Below are 25,734 nucleotides of genomic sequence, written 5' to 3'. Positions count from 1 at the left end.
CCCCGGGTCCCCGCCAGCTTGTCAGCGGTCACCCGGGGTCCCCACCGCCTCCCCGCAACCCCCCCCCCCAACCCTGTCCATCTCCCTGAAGTGGAGACGGACAGGGTTCCCGTCGCCCCGCCGCCCGGAAACTGAGACGCACGCGCGTCTCAGTCAGATGGACGCCGGGCTGCTGGCAGATCGCCAGCGGTGAAGTTCTGGCGATTCGCCAGCAAGAGGGAGCGCGGCTCCATCTGTAACTCGTGTCATCATTATTGTTTCAGATGGATGACATGACAGGTGTGAATGTGTTCCTGAAACACCCCCACTATACACATCAGCCTGAGGCGTTGCGAGTGCAACAAACCCACGAGGGGCCACTGTACGCATCCTCCTGACCTGTTCATACCCCAACTATCCACGCTGGCGCGGTTAGTGATTTTATAAAGTGTGGCGAGCGCAGCGACACACCGAGCCCGAACAGGCCTTGACTAGCTTAAAATACTTAGGTACTTCGTCAATAACAGCAACAATCATGTAACTTGTTCAGCTTCTGATACCAAATAACATTTGTTTTAATATTTTCTGCACTTTCATTTTTTGTTCCATAGATACATGACCAGTATTAGGTGATATTTCTATAAGCTTTTCTGGTTTTCCCTACCCTTTGTTATGATAAAATGAAAAGCTGACACAATCCTCTTTGATGTGGGCGCTTGGAATGAGGTTGTAGCTACTTTGAAATAGTAATATTATCTAGACATAAACCAAGCAGGCTTGTAACAATTCCCACAACAAGCATGATAGAGGTACGGACAGTTCAGAAGGACAGTCAAATGTACAGATGGAGCATCTCTCATTAGAGCTGCTCCTGGCAATCGAATTGACCAACCGCCAGTCAATTACGCACCACTAAAAAATTATACGGTAGTCAATTTATAATTACGCACCACCAGAAAGATATACGGTAGTCAATTACGCACCACCAAAAAATTATAGGGTAGTCAATTTATAATTACGCACCACCAGAAAGATATATGGTAGTCAATTACGCACCATCAAAAAATTATACGGTAGTCAATTTATAATTACGCACCACCAGAAATATATATGGTAGTCAATTACGCACCACCAAAAAATATATACGGTAGTCAATTACGCACCACCAAAAAATGATACGTAGTCAATTTATAGATAAGCACCATCAGAAAGATATACGGTAGTCAATTACGCACCACCAAAAAAATATACGGTAGTCAATTTATAATTATGCACCACCAGAAAGATATCTGGTAGTCAATTACGCACCACCGAAAAAATATATACGGTAGTCAATTACGCACCACCAAAAAATTATACGATAGTCAATTTATAATTACGCACCACCAGAAAGATATACGGTAGTCACTTATGCACCACCAAAAAATGTATACGGTAGTCAATTTATAATTATGCACCACCAGAAAGATATGCGGTAGTTAATTACGCACCACCAAAAAAATATCCGGTAGTTAATTTATAATTACGCATCATCAGAAAGATATATGGTAGTCAATTACGCACCACCAAAAATGTATACGGTAGTCAATTTATAATTACGCACCACCAGAAATATATACGGTAGTCAATTACGCACCACCAAAAAATTATACGGTAGTCAATTTATAATTATGCACCACCAGAAAGATATACGGTAGTCAATTATTCACCACCAAAAAATTATACGGTAGTCAATTTATAATTATGCACCACCAGAAAGATATATGGTAGTCAATTATTCACCACCAAAAAATTATACGGTAGTCAATTTATAATTATGCACCACCAGAAAGATATACGGTAGTCAATTATTCACCACCCAAAAATTATACGGTAGTCAATTTATATTTATTTTAATTGCTAGATGCACCAGTACACTGTAAATTTATTAATATTTTTTATCTATGTCAGACTATGTAGTACAGTGAGTAGATGCACCAGCAGAGAATATGAACCAGTTATGTAAGGCTGTATACACCAGCAGGGGGGTATTATTAATTATACAGCAGATGCACAAGCAGACTGGTATACAAGTGGTTACGTTTAACAACAGTGCTGCAGCACACTGCAGTCATATACACAATGGCTGATATAAGGCTGTAAAAAAATACACCAGCAGGGGGGTATTATTAATTAAACAGCAGATGCACAACTAGCAGACTGGTATAGAAGTGGTTAATAAGTTTAACAGTGCTGCACACTGCAGTCATATACACATGATCCTGATGTATAAGCCAATGCTGTAAAAAATACACCAGCAGGGGGGTATTATTACAGCAGATGCCCATAGGCGTGCGCACATAGAGTGTTAGAGGTGCACAGGCACCCCCTAATGCTGTGCCCACCCTTATATACTTTTGCTTTTTTAGAACTGGTATTCCATTAAAACAAGCGCCCATCAATCAAGTATGTGTGTTTTGCATTGTTAATTGTAATAGACCATTGGCATATCACTACATACCTGTGTCATCCATGTATGTTTATGACTATTTGCATGTACTGTTACAGAGAGTAATTAGAAGATTAAAACTGAACTAGGCAGGAGATTATGGTGTGGCTGAGAGACATTTTATATTGTAGCGAGTGCCAATAGCTGATGGTAGACACGTCTGATTGGTGGTGTTAGACACATCCAATGGGCGTGTAAGACACCCCCTAATGAAATGTGAACCTCTAATGAAATGTGCTGCGCACGCCTATGCAGATGCCCATGCAGACTGGTATACAAGTGGTTAAATATATACACGTTTTACAACAGAGTGCAAGTGCACACTGCAATCATAAGCATGTATGATTGAAGTGATGGGCTGGCGCCTGGCAGTGCAGCAGTCACACCATCAGAGAGCAGACAGTGGCACTAGGCACTGGCAGTCACCCCCGCAGAAAAAAAAACACAGCTCTTCTTAAGCCTAACCTAACTAACCTCCGCACACAGACTATCCTACTCCTAACCAGCTCAAATCATGAGTGAAAAATGGCGCCGGTTGCTCGCTCTTTATGTAGAGTTCTGGGTCTTGCGATAATCCGGCACCGGGCAATGACGTTCTGCCCATGCGCCCGGATCCGAGTCGGCCAGGAAGCTCCGAGCGCCGCTCAGATTGATGACGTTCGTGTGGGCTCGGATCTGGGAAATCCGAGCCCGCACATCTCTATATCAACTCGTAGTTATGACCAGTTCATGTATTGTACATCATGGCTTAAACATTTAGAATTTACATTATTTAAAAAGAGCTACAGATAATATGAACATTTATGCCACAAGTATAACACACAATTAGCCAACAACAAGTGTACTATTATAGTCATGCCACTTAGCTCCATGAGTATAAAACGCCACTTGACATTTCCCAGCTTTTCAAGCGCTCAAAGTAGAACACTTAAGTTTTGTTAGAATCAGTCATACACTGTGGTTGCATGAGTTTACCTACTTCTCAGCAGACAGCACACATTTCTATAAACTCTACAGTGTTATGAACACCACACATAATTTCACCCTATAATCCTAGAATTTAAATATACTTAGAATTTAGTAGACAGATAGATTACGTATAATGAGCTACAGTATGCATTACACCATGCTTGCTACCTTTGCAAGTGGCAAAGCGCAGGACAACATGATGTTTGCCATTATGGCCCCTCCCATGACTGCAAATGCCACAGTCTGTGGCATGGCACAGCTGGGCAGTTTTCCTGATATCCAAGATTTTTATCATGCAGCCATTTTTGGTTGCATAGCTGATTGCAAAATATAAAGTATCACCAAACGTTCTTTAGAAGAAGCTAAGCTCCAGCAGGTTTACTACCTCTACGTATGAGATGCAGTCATCATGATGGTGATCGGTATGCCGATGTCAAAATACAGTATAGCCAGCATCCCATAAGTATGCCTGATTCTCTTAGTAGAAAGGTGGTGGTGTGCGGCGATTTGTGCATAGGCATGGGGGGGGGGGGGTAGAGTTAGAGGTTGGAAGTCTGTGTGGAAGGAGTGTTAGGCACCAAAAAGGGGGGTTAAGGGAGGATGGTTATGGTTAGGCTGTGGGGAACGGTTATGGTTAGGCTTCAGGGGGAGGGTTAGGCACTAATGGGGAGGGTTGGGGTTAGTAGGGAAGAGATAATTATACTTACCCAGCCAATTGAGATTCTAATGATCAGGATAACGCTGTTGGTAAATTGGTCGAACCATTTACTTTTTAGAGGTATCTACTGGACCTGGCTGCCCTTTAATAGGAAGGTCCATGGATATTTCACTACTATACTGTACATATAAATTGAGGCATTTCAAATGGAGCTGACATTTTTGTGGAGCTGCCGGTGGTCTTTGGGGCTCAGCAGGAGCATTCCTAGGAGGTTGGAAGACGACAGGCTTTTTATAGTTCTTGCTTATGAACAGGAGAAATGAACGACTGATAGATGTTGACGTGATCCAGAACAGGGGCGTGAAGTCTAGCACGCCGTGAGTGTTTACCAGTAACCGCAAGGAAGTATGGATTTCTACAGCAGCCGACATGCCGGTTGCAGCCCGCTGACTGGGTCCTGTACACTTGCCTGATACTGTAAGCGCTTTGGTTTTATGAGAAGATGAGCCTAGGAGACTGGCCTAAACTGGAGAAGAAAGAAGATCCGTCAGGAACACTGGACGATAGCGTGGAGTGATGAATACTTGGCCACCAAAGATTACCAGATGAACTGAACTGGACTGAATAACTGAAAATAGCAAGGAACCGGAGAATCACCAGGTAGACTGGACTGGACCAGACTGAAGAACTAGAAGATAGCACAGAACCAAATAATTACCAGGTAGATCTGGACTGGACAAAAGTACTTGATTATAGTCTAGAAATGGAAAATCACCAGGCAAACTGTAATGGACTGAAGAACTTAAGGTAGCATGGGTTCAGAGAATCTCCAGGTGGACTGCACCTGACTGAAGAACTTGAACAGAGTAAGGAAAAATCCAATGGAAACACAGGAAAGGAGCTCAGGACAATGCTGGGAAGAATCCTTATAATTCCTTAGAGTGTTTTCAATTGGCCAGATGCAAATTGTAGGTCTGTGATTGGTATTCAGTGGTCACCTGACTGCACTGTCATGATGGTATCAATGACCCATGGACAGCAGGGACTACTGGCACTGCCTCCACTGAACATGAGAACGTTCTGAGGCCAGAATAGACACTGCTGTCAGACGCCCATTGTACATACAGAAACTAAATTGAAGAAAGTACATGCCAAATGTTTTCATAAAGCATATACTGTATGTCGCAAGTGCTACAACTGCATATGTTCTCAGGGTAAGATATGCATTATCCTAAATGTAACACTGCATATGCAGATCACATCCTCAACATACAGTATGGTCATGTCCAAAATTTCAACATTATAGGAATCATGTTTTGCATTTCCTTAACCATACCTTCCAATTGAAACTCCCATTTCACCCCTTACCTTTGCATTTTGCTGCTTTCAGTATCTGGAGGACAAACTCTGATGTATCACATCTTACAATTATCCTTACAGTGATAGTGCAGAAACTACAGGGGTTTTTTAGATATGGGAACTCCCTGGAATAGTCTAGACTTATGGGGCCTACACACAGGCTGATTTCAGGGCATTTTCTAAGCGATCTCACTAGATCGCTTAGAAAATAGGTACTTATATGTTAGTTGGGCGCCCACTATAGTTAGTACGCTCATACCCCCACTATCCATGTCGGCATGGAGTTGATTTTATATAGTGTGGCGATCGCAGCGAGACACCGAGCTCGAAGCGTGGCGAGCGTCGCGATCCCCAGGAGGGGACGCGTAAAACTAAGCAAATAGCTTAGTGGGCGCCCAACTAACATATAAGTACCGTTCCTTGTTAATTACATTACCTCCCCTACAAATCTCCCTCATTGGAATCCTGTTCCTTCACCATATTTACTCCCTGTAGGCCAACTATTAATTTTTGCAGACTTCCATTAATCTGCATCTCAGGCATAGGCTGATTGTGCTATCCTTGAATATTGGGAATTTATCATAACTGTCAGTGGATTACATGAGACTGCCTCAGACTGGACTCTTTAATTGAAACTTTCAATTTTGTCCTATGTGCATTTTAGTTGGTTATACATCGTCCTTGATGCATGCCAACCTCATTTATAGGTAATTGTTATGATGGAGACTCCATTTGCCTCAGGATGTTTATGATGCTGTACGTTTTGTATGGTTATTGCAGTGGTTCCCAAACTGTGTGCATCCTGGGGTGCCTCAGGACACTTGCAGGGGTGCCTTGGGTTGGTGGACCAAGAACAATTTATATTATTATTATTTATAAGGTAGCATGGGTTCAGAGAATCTCCAGGTGGACTGCACCTGACTGAAGAACTTGAACAGAGTAAGGAAAAATCCAATGGAAACACAGGAAAGGAGCTCAGGACAATGCTGGGAAGAATCCTTATAATAACTTAGAGTGTTTTCAATTGGCCAGATGCAAATTGTAGGTCTGTGATTGGTATTCAGTGGTCACCTGACTGCACTGTCATGATGGTATCAATGACCCATGGACAGCAGGGACTACTGGCACTGCCTCCACTGAACATGAGAACGTTCTGAGACCAGAATAGACACTGCTGTCAGACGCCCATTGTACATACAGAAACTAAATTGAAGAAAATACATGCCAAATGTTTTCATAAAGCATATACTGTATGTCGCAAGTGCTACAACTGCATATGTTCTCAGGGTAAGATATGCATTATCCTAAATGTAACACTGCATATGCAGATCACATCCTCAACATACAGTATGGTCATGTCCAAAATTTCAACATTATAGGAATCATGTTTTGCATTTCCTTAACCATACCTTCCAATTGAAACTCCCATTTCACCCCTTACCTTTGCATTTTGCTGCTTTCAGTATCTGGAGGACAAACTCTGATGTATCACATCTTACAATTATCCTTACAGTGATAGTGCAGAAACTACAGGGGTTTTTTAGATATGGGAACTCCCTGGAATAGTCTAGACTTATGGGGCCTACACACAGGCTGATTTCAGGGCATTTTCTAAGCGATCTCACTAGATCGCTTAGAAAATAGGTACTTATATGTTAGTTGGGCGCCCACTATAGTTAGTACGCTCATACCCCCACTATCCATGTCGGCATGGAGTTGATTTTATATAGTGTGGCGATCGCAGCGAGACACCGAGCTCGAAGCGTGGCGAGCGTCGCGATCCCCAGGAGGGGACGCTTAAAACTAAGCAAATAGCTTAGTAGGCGCCCAACTAACATATAAGTACCGTTCCTTGTTAATTACATTACCTCCCCTACAAATCTCCCTCATTGGAATCCTGTTCCTTCACCATATTTACTCCCTGTAGGCCAACTATTAATTTTTGCAGACTTCCATTAATCTGCATCTCAGGCATAGGCTGATTGTGCTATCCTTGAATATTGGGAATTTATCATAACTGTCAGTGGATTCCATGAGACTGCCTCAGACTGGACTCTTTAATTGAAACTTTCAATTTTGTCCTATGTGCATTTTAGTTGGTTATACATCGTCCTTGATGCATGCCAACCTCATTTATAGGTAATTGTTATGATGGAGACTCCATTTGCCTCAGGATGTTTATGATGCTGTACGTTTTGTATGGTTATTGCAGTGGTTCCCAAACTGTGTTTTATATTTATTTTATATTATTTATGGTCAATGTACCAGGCAAAACTAGTGCTGGTGGCTGCCAATCATAATATATGTGGACAAACAGAAGCAAATCCTGTTCCTCACCAGATAACTGTGACATATAAACACAATGCACTTAATTTAATTTTTTTTTCTCAGAATTTCTCGATAAGAAACATTTGGCCTAGGGGTGCCTTGAAAATATTTTGATGCTCTAGGGTGCCGTGATTCAAAAAAGTTTGGGAACCACTGGGTTATTGTACTTTTAATTCATGTGTCCAGCTATTCTAGCAGGACTTTATATTTTTATAGTATTCACATACAGGAAAGGGTTTTATATACTTATTTTACCCTAACTATTCTATATTTGGGTAAATAATTGTTATTTAATTTGACGTAGGTCTTTTCTGTTAGGCTTGCATGCATCAAGTTTGGTCCCATATGTGGGGATTGCCACCTTTCACCCCCAGCTGTTAAATGATTTTTGGGCTAATTTTTTTTATTTTGTCCCCTGTATTTACTAGTTTAAACCTCACACACATTCTCGATATCCTCTTGTTCCTCTTTTATATTTATCTTTTATATGTCATTAAGTGGCCTGACTATGGTCCAATGTTGTGGGTATAGTATACAGGCTGTCAATTCCCTCCTTTTCATCAATGGTGGTTCCAGGAGTACCAATGATCTAATCCAGAGACTCTGCAGGCCCTAATGGACTCCGTTATACAGTACACCCAGACTAATTCTCCTTCTGAGTACTCTATTAAGTACTGGTGCACTTTGTGGCACATCTATACACAAGGGTGCTCAATTGAAGACTCAAATGGCCAAGACAGAAGCCAAATTACAGTTCACCCTTAAATTAGTAAAAATACTAAATGATTTCCATCTTTTTTAGATATTACCTAAACTTCATCAGGTGGGATGTAAACAGCTCCAAAAACTATACTGCTGGCAACAAATCCTCTCACCTCCTGGTCCAGGCCCATAACAGAATTAAATGCTTACTTACTTGTTTGAACACTATGGGGTGAGATTTAATAGGATTAGAGATTCAGAAAGTGAGATATTTGGGAAGAAATCTCCTGTTTTTTTAAAGCGGCAATAATTTACACTTCAAAATCAAACTGGTTTTGCCGTGTAAATGATTGCCGCTTTAAAAAAAACTGGAGATTTCTTCCCAAATCTTTCACTCTCAATCTCTCATCCTATTAAATCTCACTCTATATGCCTTAACCCCTTAGACAATGCTCATTTGTTCTCAGAGTACTATGCCAAATTGCATATTTTGAAGGATGACACTTCTATCCCAGACCATTGCTGACTCAATATCCTCCTTCTATGACAGTTTCCACCTCCTGTCCTTAGATGAGAAGTGCCTCTCTTCTTTAAGATATGCCATGGAAGTTGGAGGAAGTACAATTAGTAATTCAACAATTGCCCCCCAGGGAAACAGGTTTTAAATAAATGGTTACATTAATCCATTTTATTCCACATTTAGTGAGGCCTTCAGTCCAACTCTTCTGCTGCTTCCCAAAATGGCAGATTTCTGCCTGAGGTGGCTTAGGCTCAGATAGTAATGATCCCAACGTCAGGCAAAGACCAACCAGGTGAAAATTGTGCTTGGACACAAGGCCATGGATAACACATTTAGAGTTCTTGATTTGGTGGTATGGGTGTCAAGTAAGCAGATGGCACTCCTTTCCCTTGATGCTGAAAGGCGTTTGACAGGTTTCGTTGTCAGTATATTACTCTACTTTATAAATTCAGGTTTAAGAGAGACATTTTGAATTCCATTTGAGCCCTGAATAAAGGCTGCATGTGTTTTTTCACTAACAATGTCCTTTCCATTCAATTCCCCATTTACAATGGCACCAGGCAGGGGTGTCCCCTCCCCCTTTATCTTTCATCTTAACCAATGAACCTCTTCTCAAACTCTTCATTTATCCCATAACTATCCAGACATCATAGTTGATATCTCGCACAAATTGTGTCTTTCTGTAGATAATGTTCTTTTATATGTAAGTACCCTTAAGTCCTTGTTGGACATGCTATGCTATAGTAAACTAATATTAAATGTAAAAATAAAGCAGCCACTATTTATTCTGCATAGAAACAAAACAACACCTAAATCTAAAGGTGGCCATACACACGCAGATTTATCTTCAGATCTGGCTGGTGGGAACAAAAACATGGTTATGGATGAGAGCAAATGACAGTTGACCATTTGCTTGGAAATGCTGGAAAACTGACAAACTGTCACTCATCCATAACCATGTTTTTGTTCCAACCAGCCAGATCTGAAGATAAATCTTACTAGTGTATGGGCACCTTTACTCTCTCTGCACATGTTACATCTGCCCCACCTGCAGTGCACATGGTTTTGTCCATTAGAGAGTGAATTTGCTTTTGTAAGTGAACCAGAATCAGACCCTTTGTACAATGTGAAAGGGGTATTTTTGGACTGTTAATGTACTGATGTCATGTGCTTTGTTCTTCTATGCCTGAATAAAATGTTATTTAAATAAAAAAATATGTCCTATACTGTGTAAATATTTTTCATTATATTTAATGAATATCAGTGCTTAGCCTGAAGGAATACAATAATAAATATATAGCAAACATTGTCATAATTAATTTCAAATATTTAAACCACTGTCTGAATTGTTTCTGAGCTGTAAACAATGAAAATAAATCCAAGTTTCTGTAAAATGGACGGACTGAAAAATGAAAATGATGCAGTTTAAGAAGAACAATAGCGCCATGCAGTGGCAAGATAACAGCATGGTAACCAGAAGTCCAATATACTGAATTCTAAAAAAAATAGCCCATAATACTAATGCTTTCATAATATTATATACCACAATAATGATATACAATACTTTGTACACAGTTACTTTAGGAAAGCATAAACATTATTATTTTTCAGAGAACAGTGGATTGTAGAGAAATTCAAACGTGTAGGCTGGTGTTTGTTCCTCAAAATTGGGACCATATAGTAGTAATAACTGCTTAGAGCAGTGCTTCACAAACTAGAGTATCAGATATTTGTTTTCACAGTATGCCACGCCCAAATGCCTGTTACTGAGAAAATTCAGAAAAAAATAAATTAAATAAGTTGTGCTTAGACGTCATATTTAGCTTCAATTATGTAGTAGGAGGCAGCATTTGCTTCTGTTTGTACACATATTTTATGAGTGGAAGCCACAGGGTAACCCAGGGCACCGCTGGAGTGACACCCTGGCAAAAATATTTTTGTCCCCACCATATATTATAGGTTTTTTACTTACATGCTTATTGTCAGGGGTTTCATGCTCATTGCCAGGGGTGACATGCTCATTGCCAGGGGTGACATGCTCATTGCCAGGGGTTTCATGCTTCTGGGTAACACTATATGCACTGCGCTCCCCTCTAGCATCACTCTCCTCCAAGGAGGCAGCCATTTTAGGAGGCCCATTTTTAACAGATTTTGGGGCCAAATCAGGATCGCATGCAAAGGTTCAGCAGCAAAGGGGTGGGCTTTCAGCTGGGCAGTGTTAAGCCGCTCGCTAAGCAGCAAGCGACTTCTGCTTAGCGAGCATTACTGAATTACCCCTTTCATGCGGATGGCCAGACCACATGGAATCTGCAGAAATATGGTTTCTACTTGGACTTTAGTGTCATAGTTATGTCACACATACACACAATATTTTATATAATACTTAGTATAGGTTGAGTATCCCTTATTCAAATATCCATTATCCAAATTATTCCGAAAACAATAGTTAGCAAAAAGTACTTTTCTTAAATTTTTTGGGTACTGCTTTCCTAGCACGGCGCCCACGATTAGCATCGCATTAATCGTAAGCCTCATATGCATCTTATGTGTTTCTGCACCACAAGATGCATGCAATGCTTGTGATTAATGCGACTACAGTGATTTTTTCATCGTACCTATTTTTATTGCATGCATCGCATCACTCGTACTGTAAACATACATACAATGTATGCGATGGACGCGATGGACGCGATTTACCCCCGGGTGCTGTTAAGCACCCAAATGGGTGCTTACCATGTTCAATGCATCCCCACGCCAAATCCCCGCTATAAACGTGAACCCGAAGCGTGGCGAGCGGCGGCGGCGGTATGCGTCCTCCGACATTTTCATACCCCCACTATCCATGTCGGCGTGGAATTGAGAATAGAAAGTGTGGCGAGCACAGCGAGCCCCGCGAGGGGACGTGGATACCTGTGAAGCTCGCGAGGGGACGTGGATATCTGTGAAGGTATCCGCGTCCCCTCGTGGGGCTTGCTGCGCTTGCCACGCTTCGGGCTCGGTGGCTCGCTGCGCTCGCCACACTTTCTATTCTCAACTCCACGCCGACGTGGATAGTGGGGGTATGAAAATGTCGGAGGACGCGTACCGCTGCGCTCGCCACGCTTCGGGTTCATGTTTATAGCGGGGATTTGGCGTGGTGCTGCATTGAACATGGTAAGCACCCGGGGGGTTGATGTGGGGCTGCATTTAACATTGTAAACAGCCATTTGGGTGCTTAAAAGCACCCTTTAGGGTGATTAGACAATTTGTACGTATAGGGGGCATACATACACCATAGTATATCGCACCCATCGCATTCATTGTACATCTACAACTACATACAATCCATACAAGTGACTCGATGAGTGTGATGCATGCGATTTAAACGCATACATCGCAGTCATCGCATCGCACGCATCGTAGCTAACTATAGTACTGTTTTTCATACGATGCCTGCGATTTAAAACCCTAAATCGCAGGCATCACACAGATTGTATGCCATATAAAAATGTAAAAGATTACTGCGATGGGCGCCGTGCTAGGAAGGGATACGGTCGTTTTATCGAATGACATTAGGTCGAATGTCATTTGGTCGACCCCACTAGGTCGAATGTGTAAAAAGGTCGACATGGGTTTATGTCGAACTTCCGACTATGTCGACTGCCATTAGGTCGACTGGGGTTAGGTCGAATTGCTCTTTTTGGGGTTTTTTTGGTGCCGACATGTGCCGACAGGCGGTGGTTCATGCCCTACCATCCACTAGGGCGTGGAGGAGGTTATTAAAGCTGTGGCGAGCGAAGCGAGCCACCGTGCCCGAAGCATTGAGAGCGAAGCGAGCGATGCGAGGGTCCGATTCACTATGTCAATAGTGTCCATGTCGACACTGTTGACATTTCGGCCAAAAAAAAAACAAAAAGAGCAATTCGACCTAACCCCAGTCGACCTAATGGCAGTCGACATAGTCGGAAGTTCGACATAAACCCATGTCGACCTTTTTACACATTCGACCTAGTGGGGTCGACCAAATGACATTCGACCTAATGTCATTCGATAAAACGAACCACATCCGCTAGGAAAGCAGTACCATTTTTTCCTAAAAACCCTACTGGCTACACCTGTACCTGGCACTACTGGGAAATAACATGTAACTGGCACTAAATATGTGCAAGAACATGATTGCTTGGCATTCACATTCAGGGGAGTATTCAATGCAATGGCGAGCGCATGGCAGCGAATCCTGTTTTTGATTCGCAGTGCGCTCGCCATGATTTTTCGCTCCCCTGCAATTCGCCGCCAGCCGCCAGCCCTGACTATTCAATGCGTCAGGGGCTCGCTGCCCCTGACGGCGAAAAATATCCTCAGTGACGAATCCCCCTCACAGATGCTCCATGCCTGTCTGGAGTCTGCAGGGGGATGGGAGGGACTGGTGTCGCGGCGGGGGAGCGCGCTGATGCAGGCGGGAGCCTCCGCACAGCTTGGGGACAGGTCCAGCAGCAGCAGAGCCTCCGGCTCCAGCAGTCCCAGCGCTGACATCACCGTGCTGTGGCTGCCGGAGCCAGAGGTCTGCTACTGCTGGAGCCGTCCCTGTCAGCTAATGTCCCCCTCCCATCCCCTCACCTCCCTCCCCTCACCTCACCCCCAGCAGAAGGGCTTGCAGGGTGCTGCTGGATGTTGGAACTTGACACTGGCAGCTGCAGTGACAGAGGACACTGAGGTGGGACAGGGAAGCAGAGGTGCAACTTCTCAGAATGGGCAGTTACCCCCATCCCTGCACGGCAAGTGACATAAGGACGCCCCCCAACACAGCTGACACCGGGTCACTCACCTGCCGTTCTCAGTCGGCAGTACCCGGACGGTGGGCGGCGGTGCCTGGTCTGCCATTCCTACGGGGACGCGAGCACTCATCTGCGGGGAGAGAAGCAGCAGCAGCAGCAACGGCGGCTTCCAGATACAGGAGGCGGCGGCAGCTCACGAAAATCCTGCTGGTGCTGTACACGGCGGCGGGATGCGGCATCCCTTGTAGCTAGCCTACGTGCTGGAATAATCACACGTCCCTCAGCTGTGTGGCACATTCCGCGTACACCCCAGTGCCCCACACACAACGAGCACATGCATAATTGTGTTTTATATGAAATACATAACAGGGCATTATGGGACAACTTATTACTGAAACAGTGGTGCAGCAGGTGGCTACGCGCCAAATGGGGGAGTGAGCAGGTATGCCCTAGGGTAGGGATGGCCATCGACTATCGCTGTTCCCAAAACATCGATGGTTGGGACCTAGTGCTCGATGTTTTGGACATCGATAGTGGATGGTTGAATAGTTTCATGCCATCGATGGATGGCTTCCGATGGCAAAAGTTGTGGGCGCACTGTGTGCGCAGTGTCATTGCGTCCAGCGGCATCGCTGCGGGCGGCTCACCCCGCCGGAAGGTGCACGTATGCGCAAAAGAAACTTAAAAACTGGATTGATGGCTAACATTTCTTCTGCGCATGCGTGCGGATCCTGGCTAAGCGATGGCAGGAACCATCGATGGTGTGAGATAGAATGGTTTATAGCCATCGATGGCTCCTGCTCTAGAAGCCATCTATGGCAACCATCGATGGGGGATGTGCCGATGGCCATCCCTACCCTAGGGTTGCCAACTCTGAAATGAAGAACAAGCAACCGTAAAGTGAAAAACAAGCCCAAACCAATCCTAAAAAGCCCCCCAAAAAAGCTACTGCCAAAATGGAGCAAAGCTTCCCTGGGGTGAAGGTACAAGGACTAGTGGGGTCTATTCATTATCATTAATTTTACTAAAATTGTAGTTTCACTCCCACTGCTCATCAGTAGTTTCACTTCCACTGCATGGCAGGTTTAGTGTTTTTAGTGCTCCCTGCAGAGCCCGCCGATGCTGGCTCCTCGAAGCCACCGTAGGGTCTGCGACGCATACACATACAGTGGCAAACGCCGGATTTTCATGGGAGGGGTTTTCATATATACATACTATGGTGCCCATACACGGTGTGTTTTGGACTCGATTGCATCGCATCTAGTTCAAAACGCATGCGATGGCCTAAAGCACCATGCATTTTGAACTAGATGTGATGCAATCTAGTTCGCATACGCCATGCCCCTTATCGCCCGCGATTACTGGGACCTAAAAGTTGGGAGGTATTGCGTGGGGGATGCAACACTCACCCAGGAACAGAGCTGTCCAGCCATTGTCAGTGGGCCAGTCGGCTACGCACCAGGCGAGTATGATCTGTGGGGGCTGGCTCCATAGGGAGGCATAGCTGAGGGCCTACAGCATAGGCAGAGGCATGCCCCATCGTTAATCAATAAGGGTCATTGAGAGGTTTCACCTTCCTCATCAGCAGGGATGCAGCAGACTGCCCTCTCCCCATTAGGTGCACACTATTTGCCAGGCTGGCTAGGAGAGCCCACTCAGACTCTATACAGGTGTGCAGGAAGCGCTGCAACATATGGCGTGATGCCAACAATGTTTTTTATTCCTGTACACATTCCAGCCTGCCAGGGCCGGTGCTAGGCAACGGAGCGCCCCAGGCAGGGAGGAGGGGGGCGCCCCGGCACTCAATCACTTACCCACTCCAGGGGGGCCGTCTGCCGGGTCCAGCTATGAGGCGCATATCCCCCGCATATCTCTCCCCCCCGTCCCCTCACCTCCCTCCCCTCACCTCACCCCCAGCAAAGCAGCACACGTGTCCCAACTGTGGGGTGTCCGGACACTAGTGGGGGTGAAGAAGGGCTTGCAGGGTGCTGCTGGGGTCGGAGCCGCTGCACTCACTGGTCCCGATCGTGCCTATGTAATGATCGGGACCAGTGTACAGTGAATATATGAATATTAATGAGCGGCTCCGGCTCCCGGCCCCCTGCTGGCGAATGTATAAAAAAATATATATATATATTGTTTAAAAAATATATATATATATTAAAAATATATTCATGTGCTGCAAGTTTATGAATAAAAATAGCATGCCCTTTCATAGAAAAAAAATCTGATTTTTTAACACCAAAAAAAATATTAAAAACGCTTTAATTTAAAAGATCACATTACAGTTCACCTAAAAAAGATGACGAATGCTAAACAGAGAATCATGGCGAAAATCAATGGAGAAAGCAGTTCTCCATTTGAGCATTGAATACACTGTCGGCGAATTCCACTAAAAACCCCATTGAAAATCACAGGCGAATTGTGGAGAATCATTTACGGCGAATCGGCAGACATTCGCTGTTCATTTGTGGCGAATTGCCTCCATTGAATATGGCGAATTGTTTTTTCTAACAGAAAATTCGCCGTTAACCCAGCGAATTGCCAGATTCACTGAAAAAAACGGCGAATCTGAGGCATTGAATACTGGCCTCAGTGTCTGAGATAGGACACAAACATAGTTTCATGTTTTAAAACCTTGTTTCATACACAAATAACATATATATGTATGTATTTCATATGTTTGATGTGTTTATACAACATACTGTACATGCACGATATCTCAAGATACCTCCTTCAAATAAAAAAATATTCCAAAATATGCAATAATCCGTTATCCAACATTCTTCTGGTCCCAAGCATTTTGGATAAGGGACACTCAACCTGTATTACATTTTTTTATTTATTTTTTATCTTTGGTTTTGTTGTTTTCGGGAGATCCTCACCAATTTTTCTCTTCTTCTGAACTGTAAATTTCTGTGTGCCTTTTTTCATTCTTCTATATTGTTATACAGTTTATAGCAATTTGTGCACAATTAGATCATTATTGGTAGAGAGAACTCTATACTTCAGTTATACTTTTTTCTAGCCACAGTTCAATTATACAAAAAACAATTGAATTTATGAAAACGTTTTTCTAATAGATACAACCATTGTAATATTTTGTATATTAGATAAGAAGAAAAACATTTCATGATGGGATAATATCCTATGACCTTGTGTGCACTGTGGTCTGGCCCTTGCCTACCTTGTAAAGTATGTAACAAATTCTTATACTAAAGCAGAGGTCCTCAAACTATTTTGCTGTGGGACCCCATCAGACAATAAACATAATGACAGGACCCCAGCAAGTTACTGCAGAAGGTCATCACATCACATGTGTAGTCAGTAGACGGTACATACTTGGCAGCATTGTGGAGGCACAAAATGATGTGAGGAGTCTAAAATAACAGTTCAACAGATTTATCAGACTCCTTGAATCACTGACTTAGATTAGAAAAGTCATCAGCCTGACCCCACGCTGAGAAGGTCGGGACCCGCTTTGGGGTCAGGACCCACAGTTTGAGAACCGCTGTACTATAGTATATTCCAAAATGCCTTTGAATTGGTTCCTTAGTAGTGCTGTTTTTTTAAATACATTTTGTTTTTATTGTAGATTCTAATTATGACTAGATTTTTTTATGGTTGATAGTACTGATATTTTACTTTATGTAAATGTAATTCTGCTAATATACATTCGATGTACACCTGTAACGGACTTTAGTAATTAGTTAAGAGCACATACTGTATAAATATTGAATTTAAGCTGCCCATACATCAGTGATCAATTGGGGCAATTTGTGATGATTGCCCTAAACCATTGCAGATGTATGGGCTTCCCCAATTGATGATTGCATTGGGGAAAAAAAAGTGATTTTAATCTCCATTGTAGATTGATCAACATGTTGGTAAATCTGCAATGGATTGGACTTTAAATTGGTAATGTATGATGGTGATCTGCAAATCGCTGATAAATATCTGTAGTGTATAGGCGCAGAAAGGGAATATTGTGCAATCGATATTGTAAAATCTTCAGATCATGGATTGTAGATTGCTGATGTATGGTCAGCTTTAGGTTGCACTTGTATACACCCTTCTAGGAAACCGCTAGCCAATTACAGCAGAGAAATGCATCAAGGACAGCTGCGTTCTTGCTGAGTGAAGTCAAGAGCTTAGGAGAGCCCTGCTTGGTGATTTGTATCCGCTACCAAATCGGAAGCATCACAACCCCCCCTTTTTTTAATTTATATATTTCCGTATTGTCAGTGATTATGTGTTTTTTATGTGTATTTTAATGTGTTGTTATTAAATTTTCAACTCCTTTCATCAAACGAAGCGCCACTTTTTTTGTATCATTAGCTGTGTTCTACCTTCCCCGTATGTGGATCTCCACACTGCCTAGGGCTAGTTCTCTTCTAAGGAGTACAGATGTTACCAACAACTGTGCAACATGAACCTAACACATGTGGTAAGATCCTGAGGAGGTTGAGCATAGAGGAGGTTGAGCATAGCGCCGGCTGGGCTATACTATACTAACTAATTATTCTGATTTTACAGTAATCAAAATTGATACAACATATCTCTAGAGAAGAAGATGGAGCTCTCTTTATAACATTGGTACCCACTGTGATATGTATTACTGTGCAATAGCTAAGGACTACTATTGGGTTCTGTTTTGGACCTTTTACTATAGATATTTATTGTATATCTCATGAGCTTAATTTATTTTAAAATTGTGTAAACATTTATACATTGTTAAAAATGAATAATGTCAGTGGTTTTGATACATCTAAGGACAATTTATTACTCCAGCTTACTTGTTTTATTGCAATTCATGTGGATGTGGATGGGGGAGGTTCCTGACTACTGAGCATTCTCTCTGCAATACAGCAGTAGGACTTCTGGACTATCTGTCCAAATTCCATATTACCATGAGAGACATTTGAAGAAATGACTTGCAACAAGATGTTATTACTTTTACAGGATTGGCACTTCAAAATGAAGAGGTCTAACTAAAACAAATATACTTGTATTTGCTGAGTACTTACTGACTGTGACTTTATCTTTTTCTCCCAGCATGATATTGTTTGGCGATAAGTCTCTATGAACGATCCTTTTTTCTTTGTGTAAATATCTCAATGCTAAGCATAGCTGGAATAAACAAGAAAGATGACTTTCATTTATTAACATTTGAAAAAAACATACGTTTCCTTTAATTATTTTGTTATGTCTTCTGTAGACAATTTATTTTGTAAACAATCATTTTTATTGAGGTACTGGAAGTTACGTATTGAAAAGAAAATACATGTAAACAGTTATAGATCATATATGTCCAGGGGTTAAAGTGGGCCGGAACGAGGTGGAACTGCGTTCTGTCAGTTCAATTTGAGGCGTAACTGTTCCACCTCTGTCTGCCGACCCACCAACAGCATTGCAGCAGTGATTAAGGAGAATACAGCCTGACTGGTATGCCTGACTAGTAATGCTGGCTTTCTACGCTATGTGCCTTCCTCCAGATGAAATGCGGTACTCCGCTCTCCTCCCCTTTCCCCGGACACGGAAAGTCATGTCCACAGCCCTGCCAGCCACAACCCCCTCCTTGCCAGTAGTTGGGGAAAGTCATTAGATGAAGCAGTAGATGTTTGAAATTGATTGTGAAGCTAGATACTTTGCCAAACTTGGATATTTTAGGGTACAATACAAACTAGATGATGTATGCACTGAAAAACTGAAAGATAATGGTGACCAATTTTCCTTAAACTTCTCCAGTGTCCTGGACGAAAGATGTGGTGCATACACTCTGAACAATGTGACGAACGATGAACGACAATCAAACTAGCTAGACTCTATAGCTTTTTCTGAAAGATATCCGAAATTGACCTGCCTGCACAGTCGATGAACAACCTTGATGAATGACCTGCGGGTACGCACATCATCATTCGTAGCATACACACTGAAAGATATGTTGTCCAATATAGTTTAGAAGGGCCAAAATTAATGTTATTGGTCAAAATCATAGAGTGTGTATGCACCTTTAGACTTCTGTAGATATATTTGATTGATTTGATATTGATGTCACCAAGTAGGTAAATTAGTTGTTACTGACTAACTATTTGAGCACAAGAGGATCCACTATTTGGCCAAAGCGTTATCGGTAAAATAGATCAAGAACAGCAAGTGGTAAATATGAAATGGGTTAGGAGTTCGGTTACTTTACAATTTGGCAAGCAAAGAGTAAAACACCTTCCCAAAATCATATTAGGTGAAGAGAGTACACGCATGTTGAACTAGAGTTGTTGGCATCTGAAGAGGGATTACTGGGCTGTACATAGGGTTCTTACATACACATAGTTCAGTAAGGGCTGTACATTAATTGACGTAAGCTGTTTCCAGCACAATCTATTGATCCTAGTGTAATGTAGGCCCAAGTGGGTATTGATAATGATGATGATGACAAGTAGCAAACCAAGTGAACACATCATTGCAGATGCATCTCCACATTGAAAGAAGTCTAAATTCAGCCAAATACACAAATCTTTGCAGAAACATACGCCTGATTTACTTTACTGCATATTATGTTTACCTGTATAAATATATTCCAAAGCCGCTCTTCTGTAAATTGCTGTTTTTTCTCTTTGAGAGACTTAAAGTGCTCACCCAGAGATGCCCCTTCAATGAGCTCCATCACAATGTAGAGTTTGTCATCTGTGAAACAGTACTGCAACTCGTTAGGTCTCAATGTTTTTACATACTGTATCAAATGTAGGAATTACTGAATTATCCTGATATAATACAGCTAAACTTACTGTTATTGGTAACTTTAAAAAACAATATGTTGTGTTTGTTAGAATTTCTATAATGTATTAAAGTGAAAAGATTAAGTAAAAACAAAGTAAGTTACTTAGAGACCTATTTATTGGTATTTAAGTTTCCAAATCACTATACTGTAACAGCTGTGATACAAAATTACCAGAGCAATTCCACATTGCTCTGGTGCGGAGACAGCTGATCCAAAGATCATCCATCGCCGTGATTCTTGAGACTTAGCAATGGCAAGTGTGACTTGCGAGTGCTACTGCAAATGCATCAATGTGGGTTCGTCCATACTGTACATCACTTCCTGCGGAGCCAAACAGGGGTGTATGAAACAGATTGGATCTCATTTGGAACCCGGACCTCCTTCCTACAGAAGGGAGTGGGGGGATGGCAACAAGCAGATGGTGCAGGTTACTGCAGTCAAGCTCAGAACATTTTGTATTTTCCGAGATTAGGTCCCCCATGCTAGTGTCCAGGGGCAGATTGGGAGTGAAAGGCCATCATGTGTCACCTTTATATATAATGGCCATGTTACTTAATTAAAATGTAAATTTTCACCTATTTTTGCTAAATCTAACAACACAAAACAAAGGTTATTTATATTGTATTTCTCTATATATTTCTTCACCATCTGATCAGTTCATATTGCATTCTCTAGATCTGTGCTTTTAAGACTATGCTCATACCCAGTATTAGTAACATCACATGATTACAAGTAACAATTTTTAATTTAAAAGAAAAAAAATGATAACATCTCTGTCCATCTTTATCTTTAGGCAATGGTCATGATTCCGACCTGCTCGCCAGGCTGCATAAATTCAAAGTCCAGTGAGCAGGCTGATGTCCGATTTGGGGGCAGGTGCTGACTTCATGTGATGTCATCCCCCCGCTATCGAGCAGGCCGGGGAACGCCTGCTATCCATGGGACCCGACCAGCATTTTTGAGGTTATGCCAATGAAATGCTAAGTGTCCACCCCGGAACACCCCCTGGCTACAAGCAACATGTGAATGCCCTGGCGAGTGAAAATATCCCAAAGGTGTTCACTGCGGAGGTTTGCGCATGCGCATTAGTGCCTATGTGCAGACCCCTCACCATCGGAGATGGGGCCGAATTCGGACCTACAGATGGGGCCGGGCTCATCTTTGCAGGGGATGGCGATGGCGACGCCATTCGCCATTCCCTGCTCCCGCGCCATCTGTGTGTCGGAAGGGGACGCGCGCGCACGAGGTGCGCGCGCGTCCCCTTCCGACGGTGCTGCCGTCCCCTTCCGACGGTCGCACGGTGCCCACACCGGGCGCCCGCACCCCCCCACAGCCTCCTCGGGTCCCCCCAGCCCCCCTCGAGCGGGAGGCGGACAGTATTGCGTCCGCCTCGCCCGCCGGCCGCCCGGATACTGAGACGCACGTGCGTGGGGGACGCACGCGCGTCTCAGTCAGATGGCGCGCCGTGTTGCTGGCGGATCGCCAGCAGCATGCTGCTGGCGATTCGCCAGCAAGCATAAGGCCTGCCCTATCTGTAAATGAGCAGGCCTGAATCGGCCCCAATGTCTTGAACACTGGGAGTATACACCTTTCGTAAAACAACGAGACAAATATAGAATAAATAAATAGAATTACTGATTGCAATTAGTGCATAATGCCTAATTACATTAGGCATTTAAGATACCTTGGGGGAAATTTAATAGGATGAGAGATTCAGAAAGTGAGAGATTTGGTGAGAAATCTCCAGGTTTTTTAAAGCAGCAATCATTTACACTGCAAAACCAGTTTGAGCTTGTAAATGATTGTCGCTTTAAATAAAACTGGAGATTTCTTACCAAATCTCTCACTTTCTGAATCTCTCATCCTATTACATTTCACCCAGTATGTTTTAAAGCAAACCAACAGCTGAATCTGTAGTACAATTGAGACTTTGAGAGAAATCTCAAATTTAAAATACAAAAAGAACAAAATTAAGCATATAGGCCCTTATTCTGGTTGGTGCGGATATGTCCGCGTGCGTTCGTTCCGCCGATGTTTTGTGTTTGCGCATGTGCAGAGGCATATCTGCGCATGTGCGAAAGGGACATACGTCCAAATTCTGCATGAATTGTTTACACTACGAACAGGGGGTGGAGAGGGGCGTGAAGGGCTGTTTGGGCTCATTACCATATGTTTACACCCCGCGTTTCATGGGCGTTCCCATGCAAACCCTGGGCGTACGTATGGTAATGCGGCCGTGACGCACGTGTAGGGGGCGGACATATGACATTGCCGGATGTCAGCTGCCCGCCTAGATCCCTGCTTTTGCACGGAGAAATGCCCGAGTGGTCTGAGCTCGCGGGAGCTGCCTGACCACTCGGTCCTGCATTCGATAGTCTGCGACCATCGAATGATGGGGGAGGTTCCCAGAGATGGAGGAGGTGTATACATGAGAAATCCACTCGTGCTCCGTGCGGTCAGCGGATTACCGCATTCGGATGGAGTGAGCGATCCGTACGGAAGGCGGGGTTTAGGACGCACGGTCCTGGCCGCATATTCGGCTCCGGCCGCACAGACCAGAATAAGGCCCATAGATATTACTTTGACTACATGGTAAGACATTTTAATGGATATTTACTGTACTTTTAATTAACATGTCAGCTAAAAAGTCAGAGACTTCTATGACTAGTTATGAAATGCTGAATTGGCGTACACTGGGTGATCTTTCTCCATCACTGAATGTTACTTACTCTCTAAGAAGGTCTTGCAGTACCGCACAATGTTTGGATGGCAAAGCTGCGAGACAGAAAATAGTGAATTGTAAAGTCAACTAATTTCAGTTAAACTCATCAAAACAAAAGGTTTATTTTATGATAAAAATTAAATCAGTATTACAGTATATAAACACAAACATTAAACTAAACAGTGTAAAAATTAAACATTAAAAAAAATAATAATAAATGTTAGAAAAAAGAGATAGATGTTTTGAATTATGCCTTTCTTTGATTATTTAACCAAATATTTAAAATAAGGCAAAATGTAAATTAAACATACTGTAGACAAAATCTTTTGAGAACAAAAATAGGAAACCCTGGATGTAGATAAGAGATCCTATATACTTCAGATTTTTCTAAGACAAATTGGTATCTTTATCGAAGCTTTTAAGGTGTATACACACGGGGCAATACAGTCGCTGATTAATTTTGGCTTAATATCGCTCAGCAATATCCATCAGCGACCAGAGATTTTGGCTGAAAATTGCAAGCACTTTTGTCTCATTCTGTCTCTACCTCATTTTGACTAGAAATCGCTGGTCGCTGGTGCACAGTGCATTGTGCAGCCGCGACCAGCAATTTTTAGCCATAATCGCAGGACTATTAAGGGCTGACTGCGGGAGAGCGCTACTAGAAATTTATCTCCCACAACACAAAAAACACACTGGCTATATGGTCGCTCAGCAACCATTTATCCAGCGATAATGACTTAAATCGCCCTGATATTGCTGATATTAAGGCATTTTTTAAGTGACTTTACTAAGTTTGGCAAAAGTCACTTAGAAAATGCCCCTACATCGGTGCATGTGTAGGGGCTATAGTGACAGCAATACGCATCACTGGGTGAGATTGATGGTCAGTCTGCCTTATATATTTGTAAGTTTTTACTAATTTCGCAATGAAAAAAAAGTTTATTGGAAAAAAGGAGAAGGTATCAATGGTTTTACTAGTGCCGCTACAGTTTAAAAAATGGGGCGTGGCCCCATGGGAGCATTGCGTGTATAGGCCACGCCCCAAAAATTTCAGGTCACGCTTCCTGTCCCTCACGTGTTGGGAGGGATACTCTAGGTATGGGGATCACTTCTTACAAACAGTTCCTATTTTTGTGTTCAGATATTATGTGTTCAGCTGTGTTCAAATATTAAACTATATTAATTTATATAGAGAGAAAATTTAAACTGCAAATACTGTAGAAGCAGAAATAAAATAGTCGGTACGTAATATCTGGGCTCCCGTTTTTCTTATGAGACCGCGTCCCCTCGGCACGCTTCGGGCATGGTGGCTCTCTGCGCTCGCCACACTTTATAAAATCAACTCCATGCGTAGTTGGATAGTAGGGGTATGAAAAAATGGGGTGCATTTAACATGGGAGCCCAGATAATACATAAGTACCAAATAGTCTTCTGTGAAAGCAGAAGCTATAAGATCATTCTTTCTACAGGTCATTTTCTATAGTTTAGCTTCTCTTTGTCAGGTGAAGCTATTACAGAACTGTTATTGAACAATTACTCTCTGTATCACATCACCAAGGACAACAGCAGAAAGTGAATCATAAAACATGAACCTGAAGGCATATGTACCTGTTCTCTGATTATTGTTAGCTCAAACATTATGTTCTCTGCACTGCTATCTCGGTCTCTTTTGTCTTTACCAAATGCTGGATTGTGCAAATTAATCTCTTTCATTGCGAAGAGATTCTGGCCGCTGCGTTTTCTGACCTAGAGAGAAAGATTATTACACAAATATAAAACTATATAACCCTTACTCACTAACTCCATGGGAACATTTACATAAATGCCATTTATACCTGCTTACATAAGGCTTACATGGATACATACCTCCCAACTTTTACATGGCAAGATTAGGGACATTCAGTGCATGAAAAGGGGCGTGTCTTATGCAAATGAGGGTGCATCATATGCAAAGGAGGGTCGCGTCCCCATTTTCGGCCACTGCACCTCTGAATATTTGCTGTGCGCATGCTCACAGTGTCTATTCTGTCAGATTGGGGGGGACTCCCAATTGCTCACCCCCCGCAGCGGAACACTATTGTCCGCGGGAGGGACACGGAATGTTCCCAGAAACCGGTACGTTTCCGTGTTTAGCGGTAAGGTTGGGAGGTATGTAGATATAATGCACAATGATTATTATTGATCAGGATATCTACCACGCTTTCAGGGGTAGATTTACTAGGCTGTTGAGTTACAGAGGAGTTTAAACTGTGCTAATTACAAACATGATTCATATTTTACGATGGTGAAGTGTTTGGTGTTTGGCTGCCGAGTTTGCATCAGTCAGATCCGTACAATGCTTTTATTTGTGAAAAGGGTAATTGGTGCGATGTGGAGGGGCTAACCGGTTACAGCTAACCGGTAGCAACACGGCAATATGAACTGAGTAAAAAGAAGGGTTCTTGCCGGGTTGTTGCCTTGTTGCTGTGCAGTGT

At 42.8% G+C, this 25,734-nt stretch overlaps 1 protein-coding gene across 4 annotated transcripts in view; it reads right to left on the bottom strand.

The window, feature by feature from the left end:
- Positions 1–25,734, bottom strand: part of NEK10 (NIMA related kinase 10) — a 335,666-nt gene that overhangs the window by 214,336 nt on the left and 95,596 nt on the right. For all 4 annotated transcript variants that reach the window (XM_083188708.1, XM_083188706.1, XM_083188709.1 and 1 more), the window contains exons 19-22: positions 24,869–25,006; positions 23,265–23,310; positions 20,320–20,441; positions 18,785–18,887 (exon numbers count right to left, since the gene is read on the bottom strand). In XM_083188708.1, the coding sequence (XP_083044834.1) occupies positions 18,785–18,887; positions 20,320–20,441; positions 23,265–23,310; positions 24,869–25,006 (409 nt within the window). The remainder of the gene's footprint in view (positions 1–18,784; positions 18,888–20,319; positions 20,442–23,264; positions 23,311–24,868; positions 25,007–25,734) is intronic.

Source organism: Crinia signifera, chromosome 5 (genome assembly GCF_055691185.1).
Source record: "Crinia signifera chromosome 5, ASM5569118v1, whole genome shotgun sequence".
NCBI classification, from domain to species: Eukaryota; Metazoa; Chordata; class Amphibia; order Anura; family Myobatrachidae; genus Crinia; species Crinia signifera.
The sequence above is the reverse complement of the archived record's forward strand: the minus strand, read 5'-3'. Positions and strand labels throughout refer to the sequence as shown.